The sequence below is a fragment of the Triticum urartu genome, chromosome 6A (assembly GCF_056163025.1).
Source record: "Triticum urartu cultivar PI428250 chromosome 6A, HENAU_Tu73, whole genome shotgun sequence".
NCBI lineage: Eukaryota > Viridiplantae > Streptophyta > Magnoliopsida > Poales > Poaceae > Triticum > Triticum urartu.
In genome coordinates, this window is record NC_141878.1 from 475,336,373 (window position 1) to 475,355,501 (window position 19,129).

The 19,129-nt window shown below is 43.0% G+C and overlaps 2 protein-coding genes and 1 long non-coding RNA gene across 3 annotated transcripts; all 3 read left to right on the forward strand.

Annotated features, from left to right (window-relative positions):
- The first annotated feature begins 1,025 nt into the window (after positions 1–1,025).
- On the forward strand, positions 1,026–4,942 carry LOC125514183 (Peptidase M20/M25/M40 family protein). The gene is made up of 10 exons (XM_048679461.2): positions 1,026–1,465; positions 1,924–2,177; positions 2,279–2,387; positions 2,939–3,077; positions 3,190–3,247; positions 3,752–3,769; positions 3,881–4,006; positions 4,094–4,250; positions 4,335–4,368; positions 4,565–4,942. Exons 1-10 carry the CDS (start codon positions 1,130–1,132, stop codon positions 4,672–4,674), a joined length of 1,341 nt encoding a protein of 446 aa, XP_048535418.1. The 5' UTR covers positions 1,026–1,129; the 3' UTR covers positions 4,675–4,942.
- Positions 4,943–10,629: 5,687 nt separating this feature from the next.
- Positions 10,630–13,176, forward strand: LOC147965763 (uncharacterized). Its single transcript, XR_015608558.1, has 3 exons — positions 10,630–10,906; positions 12,020–12,151; positions 12,391–13,176. It is a non-coding gene; the product is annotated as an uncharacterized LOC147965763 (long non-coding RNA).
- A 367-nt stretch (positions 13,177–13,543) lies between these two features.
- Positions 13,544–14,567, forward strand: LOC125512368 (uncharacterized). Its single transcript, XM_048677461.2, has one exon. The coding sequence runs from the start codon at positions 13,648–13,650 to the stop codon at positions 14,353–14,355; it is 708 nt and encodes a 235-aa protein (XP_048533418.1). The 5' UTR covers positions 13,544–13,647; the 3' UTR covers positions 14,356–14,567.
- The last annotated feature ends 4,562 nt before the right edge of the window (positions 14,568–19,129 follow it).

The window sequence follows — 19,129 nt, forward strand, 5'->3', positions numbered from 1 at the left end:
AGGTGACATCGAGCTTCACTCACGGCGCCCCGCCAACGAGAGTGTAGGAAGAAGACATGTTGATTTTTCCAATGATCTTGTGAGTATTTGTTTGATTCTTTGAAGATGATCCTATAAGCGTTGATTGACTTTTAATATATGATGTTTCTTCTTTTATAAAAGAGATAAGTGCATTTTTCGTCCCTCAACTTACCGCAAAGTGTAGCTTTCGTCCCTAATTTTTTTTAGGTACAATTTCCGTCCCTCAACTCTTAATACTAGGTATAGTTAGTCCCTTGCAGCGGTATTCAACAGCCAAACACGGTTTTGACCTTATGTGACATGATTTTGGCCACATCATCATTGTAAGGTGGCATAGGGTCGCATGTCATTGAGAGAAATCTCTCTCTCTCTCTCTCACGCTTTAGATGGTCAACATGATAGTTGGGGTAAGGATAAGACAATAGGTGGTATATCGGATCTAAACCGACAGAGGAGAGAGAAAGGAGCACAATTCGCCGAGGTCCAATCCCAAACCCTTGGGGCATTCCCCTTACAATGACGACGTGATCAAAACCGTGCCATAAAAAGTCAAAACCGGATTTAGCCGACGAATACTCATGTTAGGGACTAATTCTACATGATATCAAGAGTCGAGGGACAAAAGTTACACCAAAATGTGGTCAAAACAATGACACATCAAATCAAAAACAGGGTTTGATTGAGGAATATCACTACGAGGGACTATACATACTTAGTAGAGTTGGGGGACGAAGATTATACCAAAAAAGAGTTTAGATATGAAAGCCACACTTGGTGATTAGTTGATGGATGAAAAAGCACTTTTACTCTATGAAATGATAAGGTGTTTTTTTTACATGAAAATGAGTGTTGAATGAAAAGAGAAGAGAAGAATTTTTTTTTTTTTAGAAGGAGAAGAGAAGAATTTCAAAAGAAAAAACGAAAAGAGAAACTGAAGAACCGCAGCGGCCACGGCACGCATCTCCGTGCCGTCGTCGACACGGACACATCATATGCGCACATCGTACGGAGTACATCCATCCAGAGTTGCTCAAACACAGAGAGTTCCTCGACCTCGACCTCGACTGGACTCCCTTCGCTGTTGACCCAACCCGCCGCCGCGTCTAAGATGGCATCTCCGGCGCCGCCGCTCAAGGACGCCGTCGGAGTCCTGGACCGCGACCCCTTCGTCGCCCTCCTCTCCAAGCTCATCGGCGAGTCCCAGCGCCTGCAGAACGACCCGCCGGCCCTCGTCCCGCAGGAGGACCTCGTGGCGCAGCACGTGGTCGACGCGCTCCGCCCGGTGTCGACGGACACCGGTGGCGGCCCGCTCGTCGTGCGGAAGGTGAGCTACACCGAAGGCCGGAGCAACGTCATCGTCGAGTACCCCGGCACCGTCCCCGACCGCGTCGTCTCCTTCGTCGGCATGCACATGGACGTCGTTCCGGCCAACCCTAGCGAATGGGTGAGTTCCTAGCAGATTTCGTTTGGACGTGTGAGTGCTGATTTCGGGGCTTAGGGTTCCTGGACGAAGGATTCGAGGGCTTTCTTGATTTGGGGGTCTTTCTAGCTTGTTGCCCGAACTGCACCCTTCCCTGATCTGTTAGTGCCTTCTAGATTGTTCTACCTTGGAATAGATGCATGTTTCGGCGCAGTACTGGTTTGTGGACTTCTGGAGTGTCGTGATTCAAGTTAGCACTTCAGTGGTTCAATTGCTGTATATATCTACTGTTTAAAGTTTCACCTTTCCTCATTGGTGCTGTTTGATTTCGCTCATTTTGTTTCTGTCGCATTATTAATCGATTAGTGATTACTAACAAGTTGTACCTCAAAATTTACTCTTGATTTGTTCGTCAAATTTCTGTTACTTTTGTTGGTTATTATAATCACTAATCAGTGGACTGGGATCTTCTACTCCTGCAGGACTTCGATCCCTTCTCACTAACATTCGAAGGTGATGACAAGGAAAAGCTTAGGGGCCGTGGGACGACGGACTGCCTTGGTCATGTGGCGCTAGTGACTCAGCTCATGCGGCGGCTTGGTGAGGTGAAACCACCATTGAAGCATTCTGTCATTGCGGTGTTCATTGCCAATGAAGAGAATTCATCGGTCACTGGCATTGGTGTTGATGGCCTTGTCAAGGATGGTTTGTTGGATAAGCTCAAGACTGGACCCTTGTGAGTATTGAACTCTGTTGCCTTGATAGAATGGCCAAGTAATGTGTCGTTCGTGAGGAATTCTTGCTGATTTAGTTGGTTATATGTGTGGTATTGTGAAGGTTTTGGATAGATACTGCGGACAAGCAGCCATGCATTGGTACTGGTGGGATGATCCCTTGGCATCTAAATGCAACAGGGAAGCTGTTTCACAGTGGCCTTGCACATAAGGTACTGATTTGGACTCATTAGAACAATGTTCAGTTGCCACTCCTTTTTACTCTATATAACTGTATAGACACAAAATCTAAGAAAGTTGATGAAAAATGACCTCTTGATTCCTTCAGTGGACATATTTTTAGACACTCTTCTTACACCGGGAATAATTATAGTGAAGCGGGGGGAGTAGTAAATATTCTATAGATGTGATCTGTTAAATCATATAGTTGCTAGAATAAGTTAGCATCCTTGCGATTGGTACCAAAGTACCAAATGTAGATATGAATAATGGGACCAAAAACAAAATAACGCACAAAGTATAAAGCAAGTGATCGTTGATACATGACTGGTAGAACTTATTGTGTAATCAACTCTGCTGTTATACGTTTTTTTTTCTGCACATGTTTATTTGACATGTCTTGTAATGTTATGGAGAGAGCTATTCAAGTAGTTCACACGGCAAAGAAGTCCAAATATAGCATTTTAACCTTTTCTTGCTGTCAGATTATAAAAGTGCTTTTGAATTCTGAAGACCCTGTATCTGTTTTTTGTTTTTGTCAAAGGCCATAAATTCGATGGAGTTAAATATGGATGCACTTAAAGAAATCCAAACTCGGTTTTACAATGACTTCCCTGCACACGAGAAAGAGAAGCTCTACAAGTTTGCTACTCCATCTACGATGAAGCCAACAAAGTGGAGTTGTAAGTCCCTGTTGTACCTTTATTTTAAATATGTTTTAGTAACAGTGTATTTATAATATGTGGAAAAGAAAAAAAATCATTGGGTGTGGTCCAAACATGTGATGCTTTGCAGATCCTGGTGGTGGTCTGAACCAAATTCCTGGAGAATGTACAATTTCAGGGGATATAAGGTTCAACTCTTGCCCTGAGGTTCTTAGATTCTCTTTAATTGCACTTGAGATGAAATGATTCAATTAAGTTTTAGTTTGATATGTACTTTTCTTTGTGGTCTAGTTTGATGTGTACTTACTAGTGCTGGAGGAACTGAAACTGAATGTTTTGTTTTGAACACTTACTGAAATTAAATGTGGAATGCTTTATAGAGTAGAGTGTTTACATAGGAGTAAAAAAAGAAAGAAAATGTGATGGACTTGCACTGGTCGCATATCTCTATGTAAGTAAGACTCTAGTAAAAAAATACTCCCTCCGTCCCATAATATAAGAGCTTTTTTGACACTACACTAGTGTTGAAAATGCTCTTATATTAATATATTATGGGACGGAAGGAGTATAATCCATGTTCACCTTTTTATTTTATTTTTGCTACTGTAGTAAGGTTGTCTATTTTTTTATATTATTGAGACTCCATGGGTTTTTGAGTGTTTCCTGACCATATGATTCTTTTGATGTTGCAGGTTGACTCCTTTCTATAGGTAAGTCCATCTCTTATGTGTACAATATGTATTATTCCTTCTCCTGGATGGGCTTCTATGGGTATTAAATGATGTGTTAAATTCATAGTTGCTACTGCTATTATCATGCAGCACGAGTTTTGTTGTTCAGAAGTTAAAAGAGTATGTAGATGATATAAATGCTGGACTTGAAACAAAGCTTCCTACTCGTGGTCCAGTTTCGAAATATGTTCTTCCGGATGAAAATCTGCGAGGAAGGTGAATTAATCTTTCTTTACTGACTTTTACCAGTAATCTTGACGATGGAGGGCATAGTTTTCATTGTTCACTGTTTGAATGTGCTAGGCTTGAAATCTCTTTTGATGGAGATGTGATGAATGGGGTGGCCTGTAATCTCGAGTCTCGGGGCTTTCAAGCATTATGCAAAGCAACTGAGGAAATAGTCGGATACGTAGAGCCGTATTCCATCACCGGGAGTTTGCCTCTGATTCGTGAATTACAGGTTTGAGCGAGAACTAACATACACACTCGTCTTTTTGATGCAATATCTGTGTGCTAAAGCAAATTCATGATGGCACTTTTACAGGATGAAGGATTTGATGTTCAAACTGCTGGATATGGTAAGCACTTGAGCACAGAACAGACGTTCCTGGACTTCTATTGGTCATGTTATTATGTTATATATCAGACAGATATCATGTTCCTAGATTTGCATTGGGTGCCCTAATTTATCGTTCGGTTATCTCAGCTTACGTGAGATAGCTGAACTCTTTTAGTGTATATAAGTGCTCATATGATGCTACCGATATGCTGCAGGCTTACTGAAGACGTACCACGCGAAGAACGAGTATTGTCTGTTTTCAGATATGGCCCAAGGCTTTCAAGTGTTTGTAAGCATCATTTCGCAGCTGGAAGCAGATGCTTAAGCCTTCTTTAAGGGATGAAAGATAACCTTATTGGACACCTATTCCTGCTACTCGGGAATCTAATAATAGTGTTTTGAGCTTGGTCTCAATCATATCTCATACCATGATATTCAAGCTCAGTTTACCTCATAGAATCAGAACTTGTCGAGATCGCGCTGCAGCGATTTCGTTTGCATTCGAATGTTTTGAGTGTACGAGCTTGGTGTTTTTGGTGAACCATACATATCGACAAAAATACAGAAAGCAAAGATCATCTATGCTGTCACTACTCACTACTGCATTTACTCGAGTGTTGCCCATCGTGGATGAAAGTCATCTCGGATCGGACTGCTCCGCGCCGTCAGGTCAGAGTTTGGAGCTAACAGTTCTCGATGCAGAATTTAGGTAGCCATGCTGCCGAGCCAACTGGTACAATACCTTCCAGTGAAAATAAAAAAAATAACTGGGTGCATAGCAAAAATGCAGAGCCATGCCTGCTTGCAGAATAGCGAAAAATCTCTACTATTAGAAGGGAGCTTGTCGGTTTAGCTTTCATCGTTTTTCACCCCCTCCCACCAATTTTCTTTCAAACCATGCAATAACCCTTATTAATTTTTTACCTAACCGACTCCTCACTTCCATGTTTCTGAAGAAATAAATCCCTTGCAAAGCAATCAACGAAAATCAAATAAATCGTCAATAGAAAGAAATTACTTGCAGTTAAACAACAAAGTCAACTCAAGTCACATCATATCCTTCCTTATCTTTGCCTATGGATTCCTTCCCCACAACATATCTCAGTTTCAACTCAGTTAAAAAAAAAATCTACATTGGACCATTAGAATAAAACTAGTAAAAATACCCGTGCGATGTAACGGGAGAAAATAAGTTAACGTGCTTCGTTACGAAGCAAATACTAATAATTCCAATTAGGTTGGCCAGATAAAGGATAAGTTTGATGATTACACACCACATTTTTCGTCTGACTCAGTATAACGTTGTAGATCAGATCGTCGATGCCAGGTGAAAAAATACCACACCAGATCATTAATTGTAGTCTCTTATAGACAATAAAAATGTTGAGCATGCAATACTTTCAAGGTATTTTTACCTCGATGCAGTTGTTGTTGTTCCTCCATAGCATCAATGTTTGGGTCAAAAGGGTGTATCATGTGGTTGCCAACTTCCTCCATACCACCTCCAGATATGTCCATCTTTAGGGACGTTAGGCATGACATCCTTTTTCTGATCTAGATTAATAGCTTCATTAAGATCAACTGACATATAAACGTCTGTGTTCTTGTTTGTTGGCGTCAACACTGCATGAAGACAATTTTTTTTGTTGGACGTGGGGGCTATATGTTTTTGCCGTGTGTGTCCCCACCGCTCATCTAACCCTCGCATCCATCAGGCCCCCAGTTTCTTCTCCTCCCGTCGGTCCCTTGACGCAGCTCCTCAGCGCCGCGGCCACACACACACAAACGCACGCCAGCGCCTGCCTCTATCCCCGCCGGCTGCCCCACGGGTCTCCCCTTAGACTCCTCTTCCCAAGCCTTCCGCGGCCGAAGCCGCCCCCGCAAGCCGTCATGGCCTTCCCCCGGCTGCAACGTGACCTTCCGCCGGCACCTCGAGCTCTGCCCCAACATCCTTGCCGCCCGCCGCCCGGATCCACCAGCCGGCCTGCTACCTCGTCCCACCGACCGGGCCATCTTGGATAGGCTGCTCCGCTCTTCTTCGTCGGAGATATTTTATCGATTGGTGATGCATACATGCGGCAGATCTCCACGTTTGTTTTGCCTTGGCTGTTTGATTCTTGTGACTGGAGAACTTATATAAGTTGCTAGGATACGATGTAATATAGCAGGGTAGGACTATTAGTTACAGAAGAGTTTTAAAAAAAATTAACACAATGGATCAATAGGCTGGACTGGACGTGCTGCATCAAATGGGTTTGGTTGGGCCGTGCCCAGATGGACGATTAAAGCCCAACATGTAGTTCTGATTCGGTTCAAATCGATCGATTCTTTTTTTGCGGGAACTTTAAGACGGTCCGAAAACGGACTAAAATTAGGGAGGAAGAAGCGATAACCCTTTTGGTATAGATATAGATTATTGGTTAGAAAACAGAAGTAATTTATTACCACTCAAATGTTACAACAGGTGTTCAGTTGGCGATGGAATTGGGTGTTGAAAAACTTTGTCTCAAGACAAACAATCAAGGTGTGGTACCTGCTTTCCAATCAAGAGATCAAGACTGTCCGAGGTTTAGCCCTCTTATAGAAGAGATCAAGGAGTTGTTTGTTGGTGTGAATGAGCACGGGGTGATCTGGTCGAGGCGACCGGCGAACAAAGCGACGGATATTCTTGTGAGGGAAGGCTGTGTTAATAAGTTGTGAAAAACTTGGTTTAGGACCCGTTCGGAGGCTCCGCGCATCTCCGGAAGCGGGCGAGGAGCTGGCCGAACGCGCGGGATTCAAGAAGCCTGCTCCTGGAGATCGAGCAGACCGGAGTGCAAATTTGAGAAGCAGCGATTGCCTAGCTTCGCGGAAACGAGAAGCTGGAGTTGCTGGATATTACGTGGGAATGCCCTCACGAAGTGACTCCTCGAAGCGTTTTCCTCTCGCTACAGCGCCCCATGAACCGTTTTTTTCTCGCTACACTGTGCCTTGGACTGTTTCTGCTGCAGAATGCACGCTGGTTCCCGCAAGAAGCGAGCTAGCGCTGGCTCCACGAGAATCTGGCTCGTTTGGGAAGCCAGCGAGCTTCCGAATGGGCCTTTAATGTATCCCCTTTTTTATCCATGACGTATTTTGGACGAAATGGTCGTGAACTAAAAAATAAATAAAGTAGCAATTACCCTAAAAATAGTAAAACAAAATTAAAATACGAACAAGAATTCATGCATCAAATGTTACGAACTAAGAAGGTTTGAATTACTTGAATTAAGGGTCTTCGTCAAAGGAAGGATTCAAGCCAATACTTAACAACACTTTATATGAGCATTGGGATCAAAAGGTTAATTTGGGTTAATATTTGGTGCATAGCTCAGCTTGAGTACATCCACACTACATCATCGGTTCACTTTTGTGGTAACCCAAATATATTAATAGTCTTATTAAATTACATCAGAACTATGTTTCAGTCACTCAATAAATCCGTTTATTTGCGTCTGTTGTAACAAACAAACCAACAAATATACCGTCAAAAAAACATCATAAGCAAGCATTATGCAACACGATCTTCCTCTTTTTTTTCATCTGCAAAGTACTCAATATAGTGCGCCTCTGGTTCAGCTCCAATAGTAGCAGCACTAACACCGAAGATCGTCATAAAAATAAAAAAAATCATCACAACTCTCTCTTCTCACTGTGATCTCTCTCTCTCTCTCTCTTTTCTCCATCTTATAAGCAGCATAAAACAACCTGCTCCATCTCATCTCATCGAACAACAACATAGTACAAAAGAATATCATCTCATCTCTCCGTGTCTTCATCTGACTACACCGAAGCTGCACGAACAACTAGTTGTCACAAAAATCTGTATCTCTCTCATCTCGCTCCCCGTCCCGAGCCCGTCTCCAGCATCGCGCTGTGCCGCGCCGCTCCTGCCATGCTCCAGCGCTGTGCTGCAATAGGAAAGCAATTATATTTTACATTAAAAATCTTTGATTTCTTTCCACCACACACGTGCCTATCCTATCCTCTGATTCCTATATGCACCCCCCTGAGACCAGGTATCACGTGCTGCAAGAATTCTATGAGACCAGGTCTCACGTGAGACCCATCCTGATGGATGACACGTGGCATTCACAAATCACAAAGCACCCCCACCCCCCACTTAAAATCAGGGGGGAGAGAGATTAGATGCTTTGTGATTTGTGAATGTCACGTGTCATCCATCAGGACAGGTCTCACCTGCTAACCGTGAGACCTAGTCTCATATAATTTTTTTCTCTGTAACCACCGATACACTCTCTCCCTCTCTCTCTCTCCTCATTAGTTTTGCTTAAGCATCCAAGAAAATTAGAGCACAAGAGCAGCAGTAGCAGCTCCGTGTGATGGCTGATGTGGTGGCGCTGAACTCCACGGGCCAGGGTGCAGCTGGAGCTAGGACTGACGGGTCAAGCTCAGCAAGTCATGGTGCAAATTGGAGCCCACGGGAGGACCAGTGCACGCACGGCTGGGTGCGGACAGGCACAAGCAGAGCATGCATGGCCACCGCGCGCAGCACACACGGCCCCGGCTTCCCCGCAACGAACAACCTTGTCCAGGAGGTCCGCAACCTTGAGATCTCCTTCCCCGCGCAAGGACTCGGCCGAATTCACCCTGAAGCCCTCGCCATCATCCTCCAACTCCAAGTCTGAGTATCGTCGTTCGTCGTCGATTACCTTGCCGTTGCTGCTTCCCCGGCCTCACCGACCTCGCCGTCGGGTTCACCGTGAGTCCCCGTAGCTTTTCCCTTTGTTTCCCCCTCTGATTAGGACCCGTAGCTAACGCCATGGTTACCGCCACCTCGCCATGGCTGGTCCTCTCAGTCCAGACCGAGCTTTGACGCCGCATGTCTGGTTCCTAAAAACAGGAGCGCGAAGTTGCTCGGTCCTGTCCGGTCTAGACCGCCGGCGGCCGGTCCAAACGACAGCTCGATGAGGGCCTGACCCCCGTCCACCCTCAGGAGGACGCGTCTTCATGCGCAAAAGATCTTGCCGAGAAAAGGCAAAAGGGGCACCGGTAGATGTGGTTCGCAGTTGACGATGGACATGGCAAACAGGTGGCGGAAAAGAAGCGACATACTCATGGCCGGAAGGAGATGCGCTGCCCGTGTGCCAGAAGGATGCGTCCCGTTGCTGTCGAAGAAGATGCGGTGGCGCGCAGGAGCAAGCGGCAACGGGCGCGCGAGTAGCCGGGGCGGCAGCGCAGTCGAGAGAGGAGGAGGCATGAGGTACGCGGCGGCGGCCTATGGTGTGCCGAGACGGTCGGGAAGAAGGGTGTCATCATGCACGGCGCACTCGGCTCAGAGCTCCGCTAGGCAGGAGGGGCACCGACGTTTGATAAAATTTACACTGGGCGTACGCATCCTCGTCCGCTTCTCCTCTACTCCCCTCATTTTGGGAACCGATATTTATTGGAGGGTAGCAAAGGCGGCGAGGAAGGTGAAGTTTAACTCCAACTCATGTTCCACATGGATAATTTCTGACGAAAGTGCATCTAGTCAGGACTATTGATTGATTTTTGGAAGATTATAGAGACTTTTAGGGTATCGATCACATACCAAAGAGGCTGGGTGATGCCACGGGCGATGGCCAACCCAGTGCGTGCGGCGCCCAGGTCCAAACGGACGAAATTTAGTATCACCTCACGTATCTTTATCTTTACCTAATAATAAAGAACTGCGGGTTCTATTTTCAAAAAGCAAAGGGACTATTTTATAAAAACGCCGCGACGGTGAACCCGGAGACTCAATCCGTGCTTTATTATTAAAAAAATAGGGAGAGATTGCTCATGTTGCAATGCATGGGCTCATTCTAGGGTGACTGAAGGAATCGTACCATTCAACCCTTTCTTTTATGCTTTTCCCGGCGGTCTGAAGAAAACAACAATCAACAAGACTTTTCTAATCCTCCCTTCCTTGTAGGAAGTTTAGCTAGTATTTGTTAAATGTGAATGTGTTGACGAAGTGGCTCATTATTAAGTTGCTATATAAGGCCAGGTACTACTAAGTTTGTAAGATCCTGGCCATGTTGTTATCCCTCCGTCATCTTCTCTCCAAATCTAAATCCTAGAGATGAGATTTTCTAGGCACCCCATGTTGTCAGGGAACGACTAGAATAGAAGATGAGCTTCGGGTGAAAAAATAGAAAAAATGATCTGAGCCGTTAGCATTGAGATGGATGGTACAGATTTTGGTGGTGGGATCTTTGCGCACGGTTAGCAAAAAGGACCCTTTATTCTTGTTAATTTTCTCCCGACATCCTCCTCCAAACGCGACCACGAGTCACCCTCCCCCTCGCCCATCTCCCTCCCGCTTGTGGACAGTAGCGGCGGTCGAGATCCGCATCCCTCCCCAATCCCCATCTCCGGCAACTACAGTTGCTCGCCTAAGGCAAGCAGATGGGGGCTACTCATCCCCTTCCCCTCTCAGGCCCTTGGAGCGGCTTGTCGGCGTGATCCGTGCCTCTGCCCCCTCTCAAGATCCTAGATCGCTGGCGGCAAGCCGGTGGTGAGCTCCTCCTTCGCCTCTCACGCCCAGGATCAAGGTATACTCTGATACTCCTACTTCCTCCTCTCTCACCTAGATTTCTGTGTGCACATTCGTCAAAGATCTGCTAGGGTAGATGAGGGATCTACAGGAAGGTTGGGCCTTAATGAGGCAGCTGATGAAGACATTAAATCAGAGCAATTGTACACGGGGCACCAATGTGTACCATCCGAAATCACTGAAATAACAATGGGATTACGCAGTGACGGCCATTACATGCAATATTATCGTTATATATGGGCATGTGACTGCTTTGGATGAATCGTGCTATGTACAGAGTTCCTAGATTAATACGAGAACCAATTAAATCTGAACCTGAAGTCAAATTGATGCCATGTTTTAGCCTGTAGATCGTTAATCTGTTGATGCTTTGGTTACATCGATTCTCAGACATGCTAAGGGTGTGTTAATTCTGTTATAAAGTAGTGCATCGCAAGGTGTTTGACTGGTTTAGTGGGGAGAGTGAACCCTTCACTTATTTAGTGCATACAAGACGCGTGATTAGTTAGTGTAATGTGATAAGGGGAGATCTCCTATTTTTTTTAGTTGATGGCTATAAAGCTTCTTGTCCACAAACAGGAGATTCAGCTAATTTTGAACCAACGATTCAGAAATTTGGTTGAATACATATAAGGGGGGAGCACAACAGGTATGGCCTGAGAAGTTGTTTCACTTGGTCCTGGGATTCTTGTGCATTCTTGAAAATAGCAAATAATATGCATCGCAACATATTTCCAAAGTTGATTTAGAAAATATTTGCTTCATTTCTGCTTTGCATAGCTGCTTTCTTTACATGCTGAATCAAGTTGTGGCCCTAGTCTTAAAGTGGCATGAATGTTTGAGACTAAGATCTATGCCAATTTTCTATCAAAAGTTGCCAATATTTGGAAAATTGTAGAGAGGGGCTCACGCTTGGTGTTCAACCAATCAAATGCCAAGTTTTGGTCTCATGCCAAATTTTGGCCCCAATCCAGTCCTGAAATGTTTGTATTTTTGTAGTATTTTGTTTTAATTGCTCATTGCTAGTGTCCTGCTGTAAATGCCATTCTATACACATGACATATGAATACTAAATGAGTGCAGCATTGTTCTTTTACATTCTTCTCTCTAGTAGTGGTGCTCGTTGAAGTCTTTCGCCTTGCATACTCTAATCCAAATCGAATGAAAAGCATGGTGAATTGAGGGAGCAAAGAGCAGCATCAATGCTACACTTTGAAGCTGAATCATGGTGAAAGCCTCAAAGGTAGGTTTCTCTGCCACCGGAAATAATTATTCATCTTAGTTCTTTTCTACGGCTATTTGCAGGCTAAGTTGTGTTATAAGTTTGTATTTTTATGCTTGTGTACACTCTGAGTGTGCCCACCAGTCTTTTTTATATGTAAGCTCTGAGTGTACCTTACAGACTTTTAGTCCACGAAAGAACATAATTATTTCCAGTTTCTTGCCTCGATGTAAACTATAAAATTGTCCATGTATTTGTAGATGGGTGATGCTCTGACACCAGAAGCATCTTGAGTACATATGGACAGAAGAAGTGTACGACTGCAAGGGCGAAACTCATTTGCGTGCGAGATAATTTTAGTTCCTTTGTTGAACGTACACCAACACAGACTTGTGTTGAACTGAATCATATTCGTTTGGTGTTATCTCTCCCTGCAAATGAAGCTTGATGAGAGACAAGCATTCGAACCGGAGGCAAACGTCAACTGAACAATATTATGTCATGTACAATCAAGATAGCAAATGCTCGCTGAGCGGTTGATCATTTTAGTACTTAATATTTGGTTTTGCTGGTCATGTAATAAAAATAATCATCTCATGTTATGGATCACTTCACATGCATGTATGTGGATCAAAGTCGACCGAGAAATGGAATACCTTGCTCACAAACATTTTCAGCAGCCTATTCAGATGTGGGTGTGTATTGCGAGATAACCTTAATGTTAACTTCAATTTTATGTTGCATAATTCATATAAAATATTAGCTTTGTTTTGGATAATCCAGTTTAACATATACATTTAGTTGTGCGTCAAAGGGATGACTTAATTTTCACATATAATCAAATATTGACATGCTTGAAAGAGTTGTCATCAACATTCTGCCGATTTGGAAATAAATGAAAGACATGAGGTTGTTACTATAAAAGTAATGTTTATATCTATCTATTTCTAGGGGGTGATTCGTGAAATGTACACTCAAGTGGGAGCAGTCCCCTCCACCATAATCTGTGCCATTCATCTCCCATCCAATGGCTCAGATTTCATTTTTCTATTCTTTCACATGAAGCTCAGATTCTATACTAGTTGCTCCCCATGTTGTCAACCCTCCTCCGCCCGCAGGTCGTCATCCCCTCCCCCTTCTATGTCGGTGTGGGAGCGTGGTGATGCCCCTATCTACCAGATGGAGCTCTAATTTCTTCCTCTTTGGGGCTTCAGTAGGGTTGCGCGTGGGCGGGGCATTTGCAGCGGCGATGTTCCTTGGTATGAATAGTGTCTCACACATTAAACCACCGTTCCGATGGTACTGTCATGATTGATTAAAAGTTTTTTATGATTTTTTTTTTAGGAACCGATGTGTATGGGATGTGCAACAGTGCAAGCGAAGAAAAGAGCAGCACTGACAGTTGGGAGTGGGCACTGGCAGTTGAGAAGGGTACACACCTCTTAACATCTATGGACCTCATAACTAAACGTCGCTTTACTCCTCGATAGCTCACCAACCAAAACAACCAGAAGGGGATGGCAAGCCCGCACCAGATCGCGATGGAGCTCGTCGGCCCCAAGCCCGGCGGATCCTCCTCCGCGGTCGCCGTCCACCACATGTTCGTCGTCGTGGTCGACGGCGTCGAGACGGACATCCACGAGGGCACGCTCCAGGGCAGTCTCGGCAAGGTCACCGTCACCAGCCCCGGGAACCTCTCCGCCGACGGCCTCCGGAGCGTCGTCGTGCGCGGCGGGGGAGGGGGCGCCGTCGTGTTCACCCTGTGCGGCGACGCGGCCGCCGAGGGCGTGGGGTCCGCGTCCTTCGTCCAGTGCGGCGCGACGCGCGTCGACGGCGCGCGGGAGGTGTCGGTCTCGCGGTGCCGGTCCCTGGACGCGGAGCAGGCCGGCAAGGTGACGGTCGAGAGGTGCCGGGAGGCGCGGCTCCGAGGCGGCGGCCTCCTCCGCGCGACCCGCTGCAGGCGGGCCGACGTCGAGAGCTTCGGCGAGGTCCGCCTGGCGCGCTGCAAGGGAGTGCGCGCCGACTGGTGCGGCAGCCTGGAGGTCCAGATGTGCAGGGCCGTCGACGCCAGCCGGTGCGGCGCCGTGAGCGGCGACCGGTGCCGCCGCGTGAACGTCGCCGGCTGCGGCAGCGTCGCCGTGACCCACGCCGTGGTCAAGACGGTGGAGGAAGAGCAGCTGCAGTCGCAGCAAACCGTGTCTCCGCAGTCCAGTGGAAGTGAGTAAGCAGCATCAGTGAATTCGAAATTGCCTGTAATTCTTTGTTGTCTGTACGAAATTGCCAAAGTTTCTGGAACTAAGAGATCCCTACTCAACCGGATCGCGTTTGAATGTATGATGAACACGCCATGTTTCATTGCTTCTACTGGGTTGTTCTCTTCCAAGAACACTCACCTTGGACTTATTGAATCTTTGGATGTCGAATGTATATGTTATAACGCACATAACAATGGATGTACTAAGTGTAAAACGTGTTCTAAGTTCGGGAAAACAGAAACTTAGACAATTTGAATGAACATGTTGGTTATAGACAGACACATAAGTGTTAAGTTAAATTACAAGGACCGAAACGATGTATGATTAGATTTAATTAATATCAGAAAAACTAACGCCCACACGTGTGGGCGTTTGCAGATCGCCCACACGTCTTCATCACCACTCATTTTGCCACGTATGAATAGATGACATTAATAGAAATCTTTTTGGTTTTCGGCTTAAAAATGTTTTATCTCCTAAATAAAAAAGCAAACTAAAAATTCGTTTTCATCATTAAATCCGTCTCGACGAGATCTTCAAAACTAGACCCCATGTTGATACGTTTCGATGATTTTTTTTTTGCCCAGAAGTTGCCATGATGTTTACACTATAGTTGTCATAGTGCTTAAACTAAAGTTGCCATGTGGCATTTTTAGTTTGTAGATCATGGCAATTTTATTTTTTTATGATGGCAATTACAGTACTTTGACCATGAAAATATTTTTTTATTGAACCATGGCAATTTTAAGTGCATGTATCATGACAATTTTAGTTTATGGTGCATGGCAGGTCTAGTTTCTTAATCTCCGTTTTATAATATGTTAAAATTTATTTTTAAATGTAAAAGAAAATAGTTGAAACATATCATGACAACTTCAGTGTAAATATCATGGCAATTCATGTGCAATAGACATGGCAACTATTGACAAAAAAAATTCGCCGAAATATATCAGTATGAGATCTAGTTTTGAAGATCCCGTCGCGAGGGATTTAATGGTGAAAACGGATCTTCAATCGGATTTTTCATTTAAGAGATAAAACATTTTAAAAACTGAAAATTCAAAAAGATTCTCGCATGCATGCATGCGATGACGTGGCAATCTATTTGCATTAGAGACGTGTGGTAGTTATCGACGTCCATTAAAATTATACCTCTCTCGCAAGGCGATTAGGAAAATCCTTCCTCCCCTCGATCTCCACCGACGAGAGCGTAGATTCGCCTGCCGCTCCGGCGGTCGGTGACGGAGAGAGGATTTCGGGTGCCTCGGATCCGGTTAGTGGATATGTAGGGGTTTTGGTCCTTGCAGGGGCGGCGTTTAGACGGATGGCGGCGCTTCTTCTTCGAGTCGATCTTCCGGGTTTCGATCCTTCACAAGTTTGTCCGTTGAGACGGATTAGACGGAGCTCCGGCGTAGATTCCTGCCAGCTCCTCGGGGCAGCGAGGTTAAAATTTCTTGCCGTGCGTACGCAACGGTGATATTTGGTGTCAGGTTCTTCAGATCGATTCAAGGATTCAATGACGACGACTGCGACTCCGGGGCGTTGGTCCTTATGAGCATGTGCACGAAGACTTTCCGACTGTCATCAACAAGGTCAACCAGGCTCCGGTATGAGAGTGATGACAACGGCGCGTTGGCGGCTCATTCTGGCGGTGGCAATGAGGTGGTCCATGAACCTTGATATAATTTTTATTATGTTTGAGGTGTTTTGCACTTTCGATAAATCTTTATAATAGATCTAATACTTTTCGCAAAAAGTATATTAGAGGGACCGAAACTTAAAATTATATTATCAAGTTAACTTTTTTGACTTGATGGATACAACATTTATTCTCTGGATATACCCCCTCCGTTCCTAAATATAAATATAGGTTTTTTTCAGAGATTCCAATATAAACCACACACAGAGCAAAATAAGTAAATCTACGCTCTAAACTATGTCTATATACATCCGTATGTAGTCTGTACCGAAATCTCTAAAAATACTTATATTTAGAAACGAGGGAGTAGTATATAAGGTTTCGGATAGTTTAGTGATCAATATTAGATTGCAAATTGAAATGTACTACTTGTAAAATTTGTTCAGTTATGTTAAATAGGGTGATGTGTAGTAGTACGTGAACATTTTTGTCGAATTACTTGGATGCCTTAACGAAAGAAATTTTTTATTTCGTCTACTGATGTTACTTCAATCTATAATCATAAGTTTTGCAATATAAAACGTGAACCTAAAGAGCAGTATGTTGAATTAAATATACTTTTATTAGATATCGTATTATATTACCCCCTATGTAAATTAATGTAAGATGTTTTTGTAGTTCAAATCTGATAATTTAATTGTGAAGGTTTAACCATTGATAAACATTTTGATAAGTATATACAACTATTGATTTGGTATACTGACTAATTTTATCTTTTAGTGATATATAAAGATGTCGTCTAAGTCAAGTTATTCGGCAAGTGGAACATCAAAATCTAGCAATTCAGATATTACTACACGGAAGGAGATGGCTCAAGCAGAAAATGAGGATGAAAATGTAATTCTGAATTTAGATTGAAGGTAGACCATGTTCATGCAATTTTGAATAGGTTTACGGATTACATAAAAAATATGCTTTGGAAAATCAAATTTGATGGGTTGCTGAAGTTCCCTGAAATAAAAAAAATACACCTTAAGTTTAGTACATTTCTTTTAAGTGCAATAAGTGTGAAGTATCGATGCATTAAAATATCTTAAAATAGGAAACTGAAATTCTATTCTAGAGATATGCACAAAGTTTTTGGTATTCCGTCTGGACCAAGAGACATTGATGGTGTTGATAGTCAGACAACTGCTGCTTCTATTGATTCCTTGAAGGGTAATATATGTGTGGTTGGGAATGATTCTCACATATCAAAGCAAGCATGAAAAGAATTAGCCAGATGTATAGCAGAGTTATCAAGTGAAGTTGAGAAGGCATGCTTTAAGGTGGTCTATATGAAATTTATTATGGGTCATTTGGTAACACTTTCTTCCAAACATGACTACACACTATGTATGCAAAAGTTCTACACTGATAATCAAGTACAAATTGTACTGAGGAGACATAATAATTTGCCTAGGATTGCAAACTCCGATAAGAGACGCGTAAATCTTATGATTTCCTCTTGCAAGAAAACACTAAATGGTGTAGCAATGTATGATGTGTGCATGCCATGTATTCCATTGTCGAATTAGTTGTCCAACTTAAATTTTATCAAAAGTAATATACAACTATCTTGTTGTACTTGCTTATAGATTGAAATAGCAAAACCTATATGCTATTTGAGGAGTATGATTGATAGGAGATCATACAACTTTCTTGTTGAAAAGTTTGAAAGAACAATGGTTGCCCGAAAAACACAATCAATTGGATTTTTCAATAACATTATGTCAGAGGGTTCATTGAAGAATAATGGAAGTATAAAAAACTTTGAAGTTGTTTGAAAGAATGTGCAATTTTATTACCTTCGACAAGTCCACAATGTATCTTGAATGAAACATTCAGTAATCACATAAGATATAACCCGCAAACTGTAATTTTTTTTATACTTTACATTTTCAAAATTTAATTTATTTAGATGATAGATCTATACTATATTTGAAGGTGAGACATTCTGTGACTCGAGAATTCAAACTAAGGCATGCTAAAAAATGTGAATGGAATATTAAGAAGAATGGTATAATTAGAGAAGGTATTGAATTTATAGACAAAGTCTTCTCGTTGTTAATTCAAAATTGCATGTGTTGCACTCATAGAGGGTTAAGTCCGTGCTTACTTCAGAGAGCAAAACGTCGACATGTATTGGGGGGAAACTTGGTGTTATGTATTCTTGTTCGATTTTAAATAATTGTTATTAGTTATTTTACCTTACTTTATTTTTGCAGGTAATCCAATTCCGCCAAGCATTGTAAAAGAGGTTCATACTCTCAGTAGTGTTCATACAAGATCAGAAGGTAATATTTGTTTCAATCACGTTTTTGTTCCCTCTATTACTATAATTGTCACATCTCAGGATTTTCAATTCTTGGAATGTGAATAACTAAAATAAGGTTCATTAATTTAAAAAAATTGTTTGTGATTGCGTGATCTTAGCTAGTTCTCCCTATGAGTTAACTGATTTGATTGTCATTTGTGGATCATTTTTTGAGAATTATTCACAACCACAAATCATTTAGGGATTATTTATAAAGTGGGTTTTTATCATTTATGCCACAAGTTGTGTCTCACTACTCACTTTTGCCATTAGAAGTTACAACTACTCAAAAATGCCATCGATCCATGAGATGCTTGCTCAAAAATGCCATTAGATATCTAAAAAATGCCATCATTACGTTAGATGTTTTCTCAAAAATGCCATTAGACATTGTTATTTTCACGTCAAACCCGTTGACCTTGTTATATGACAAAAATAAGCCTAGACCCACATGTCGGTCTCTCTATCTCACAATGATAAGTGTGGCCCCACTTGTCAGGAGTAACCAAGCGAATAATTTTACAGGGAAATAAGAACGTTGTCGGGATCAAGTAGGCCCTACACTTTATTGTAGTGAGATAGAGGGAGAGATAGCATGTTGGTCCATAGGTATTTATGTCATTATAACATGGCAAAAAGATTTGAGATCACAATAATGGTGTCCAATGGCATTTTTGAGCATGTGTCTAACAAAGTGATGACATTTTTGAGTGGATGCAATTCGCAGTGGCAAAATTGAGTAGTGGGAC

Bases quoted from the DNA above. Each gene is read 5' to 3' on its own strand.
- LOC125512368 (XM_048677461.2), top strand. From the start codon at position 13,648: ATGGCAAGCCCGCACCAGATCGCGATGGAGCTCGTCGGCCCCAAGCCC.
- LOC125514183 (XM_048679461.2), top strand. From the start codon at position 1,130: ATGGCATCTCCGGCGCCGCCGCTCAAGGACGCCGTCGGAGTCCTGGAC. The intron at 2,178-2,278 runs GTGAGTATTGAA...GGTATTGTGAAG, and splicing joins AAGCTCAAGACTGGACCCTT to GTTTTGGATAGATACTGCGG. The intron at 4,251-4,334 runs GTTTGAGCGAGA...GCACTTTTACAG, and splicing joins CTCTGATTCGTGAATTACAG to GATGAAGGATTTGATGTTCA.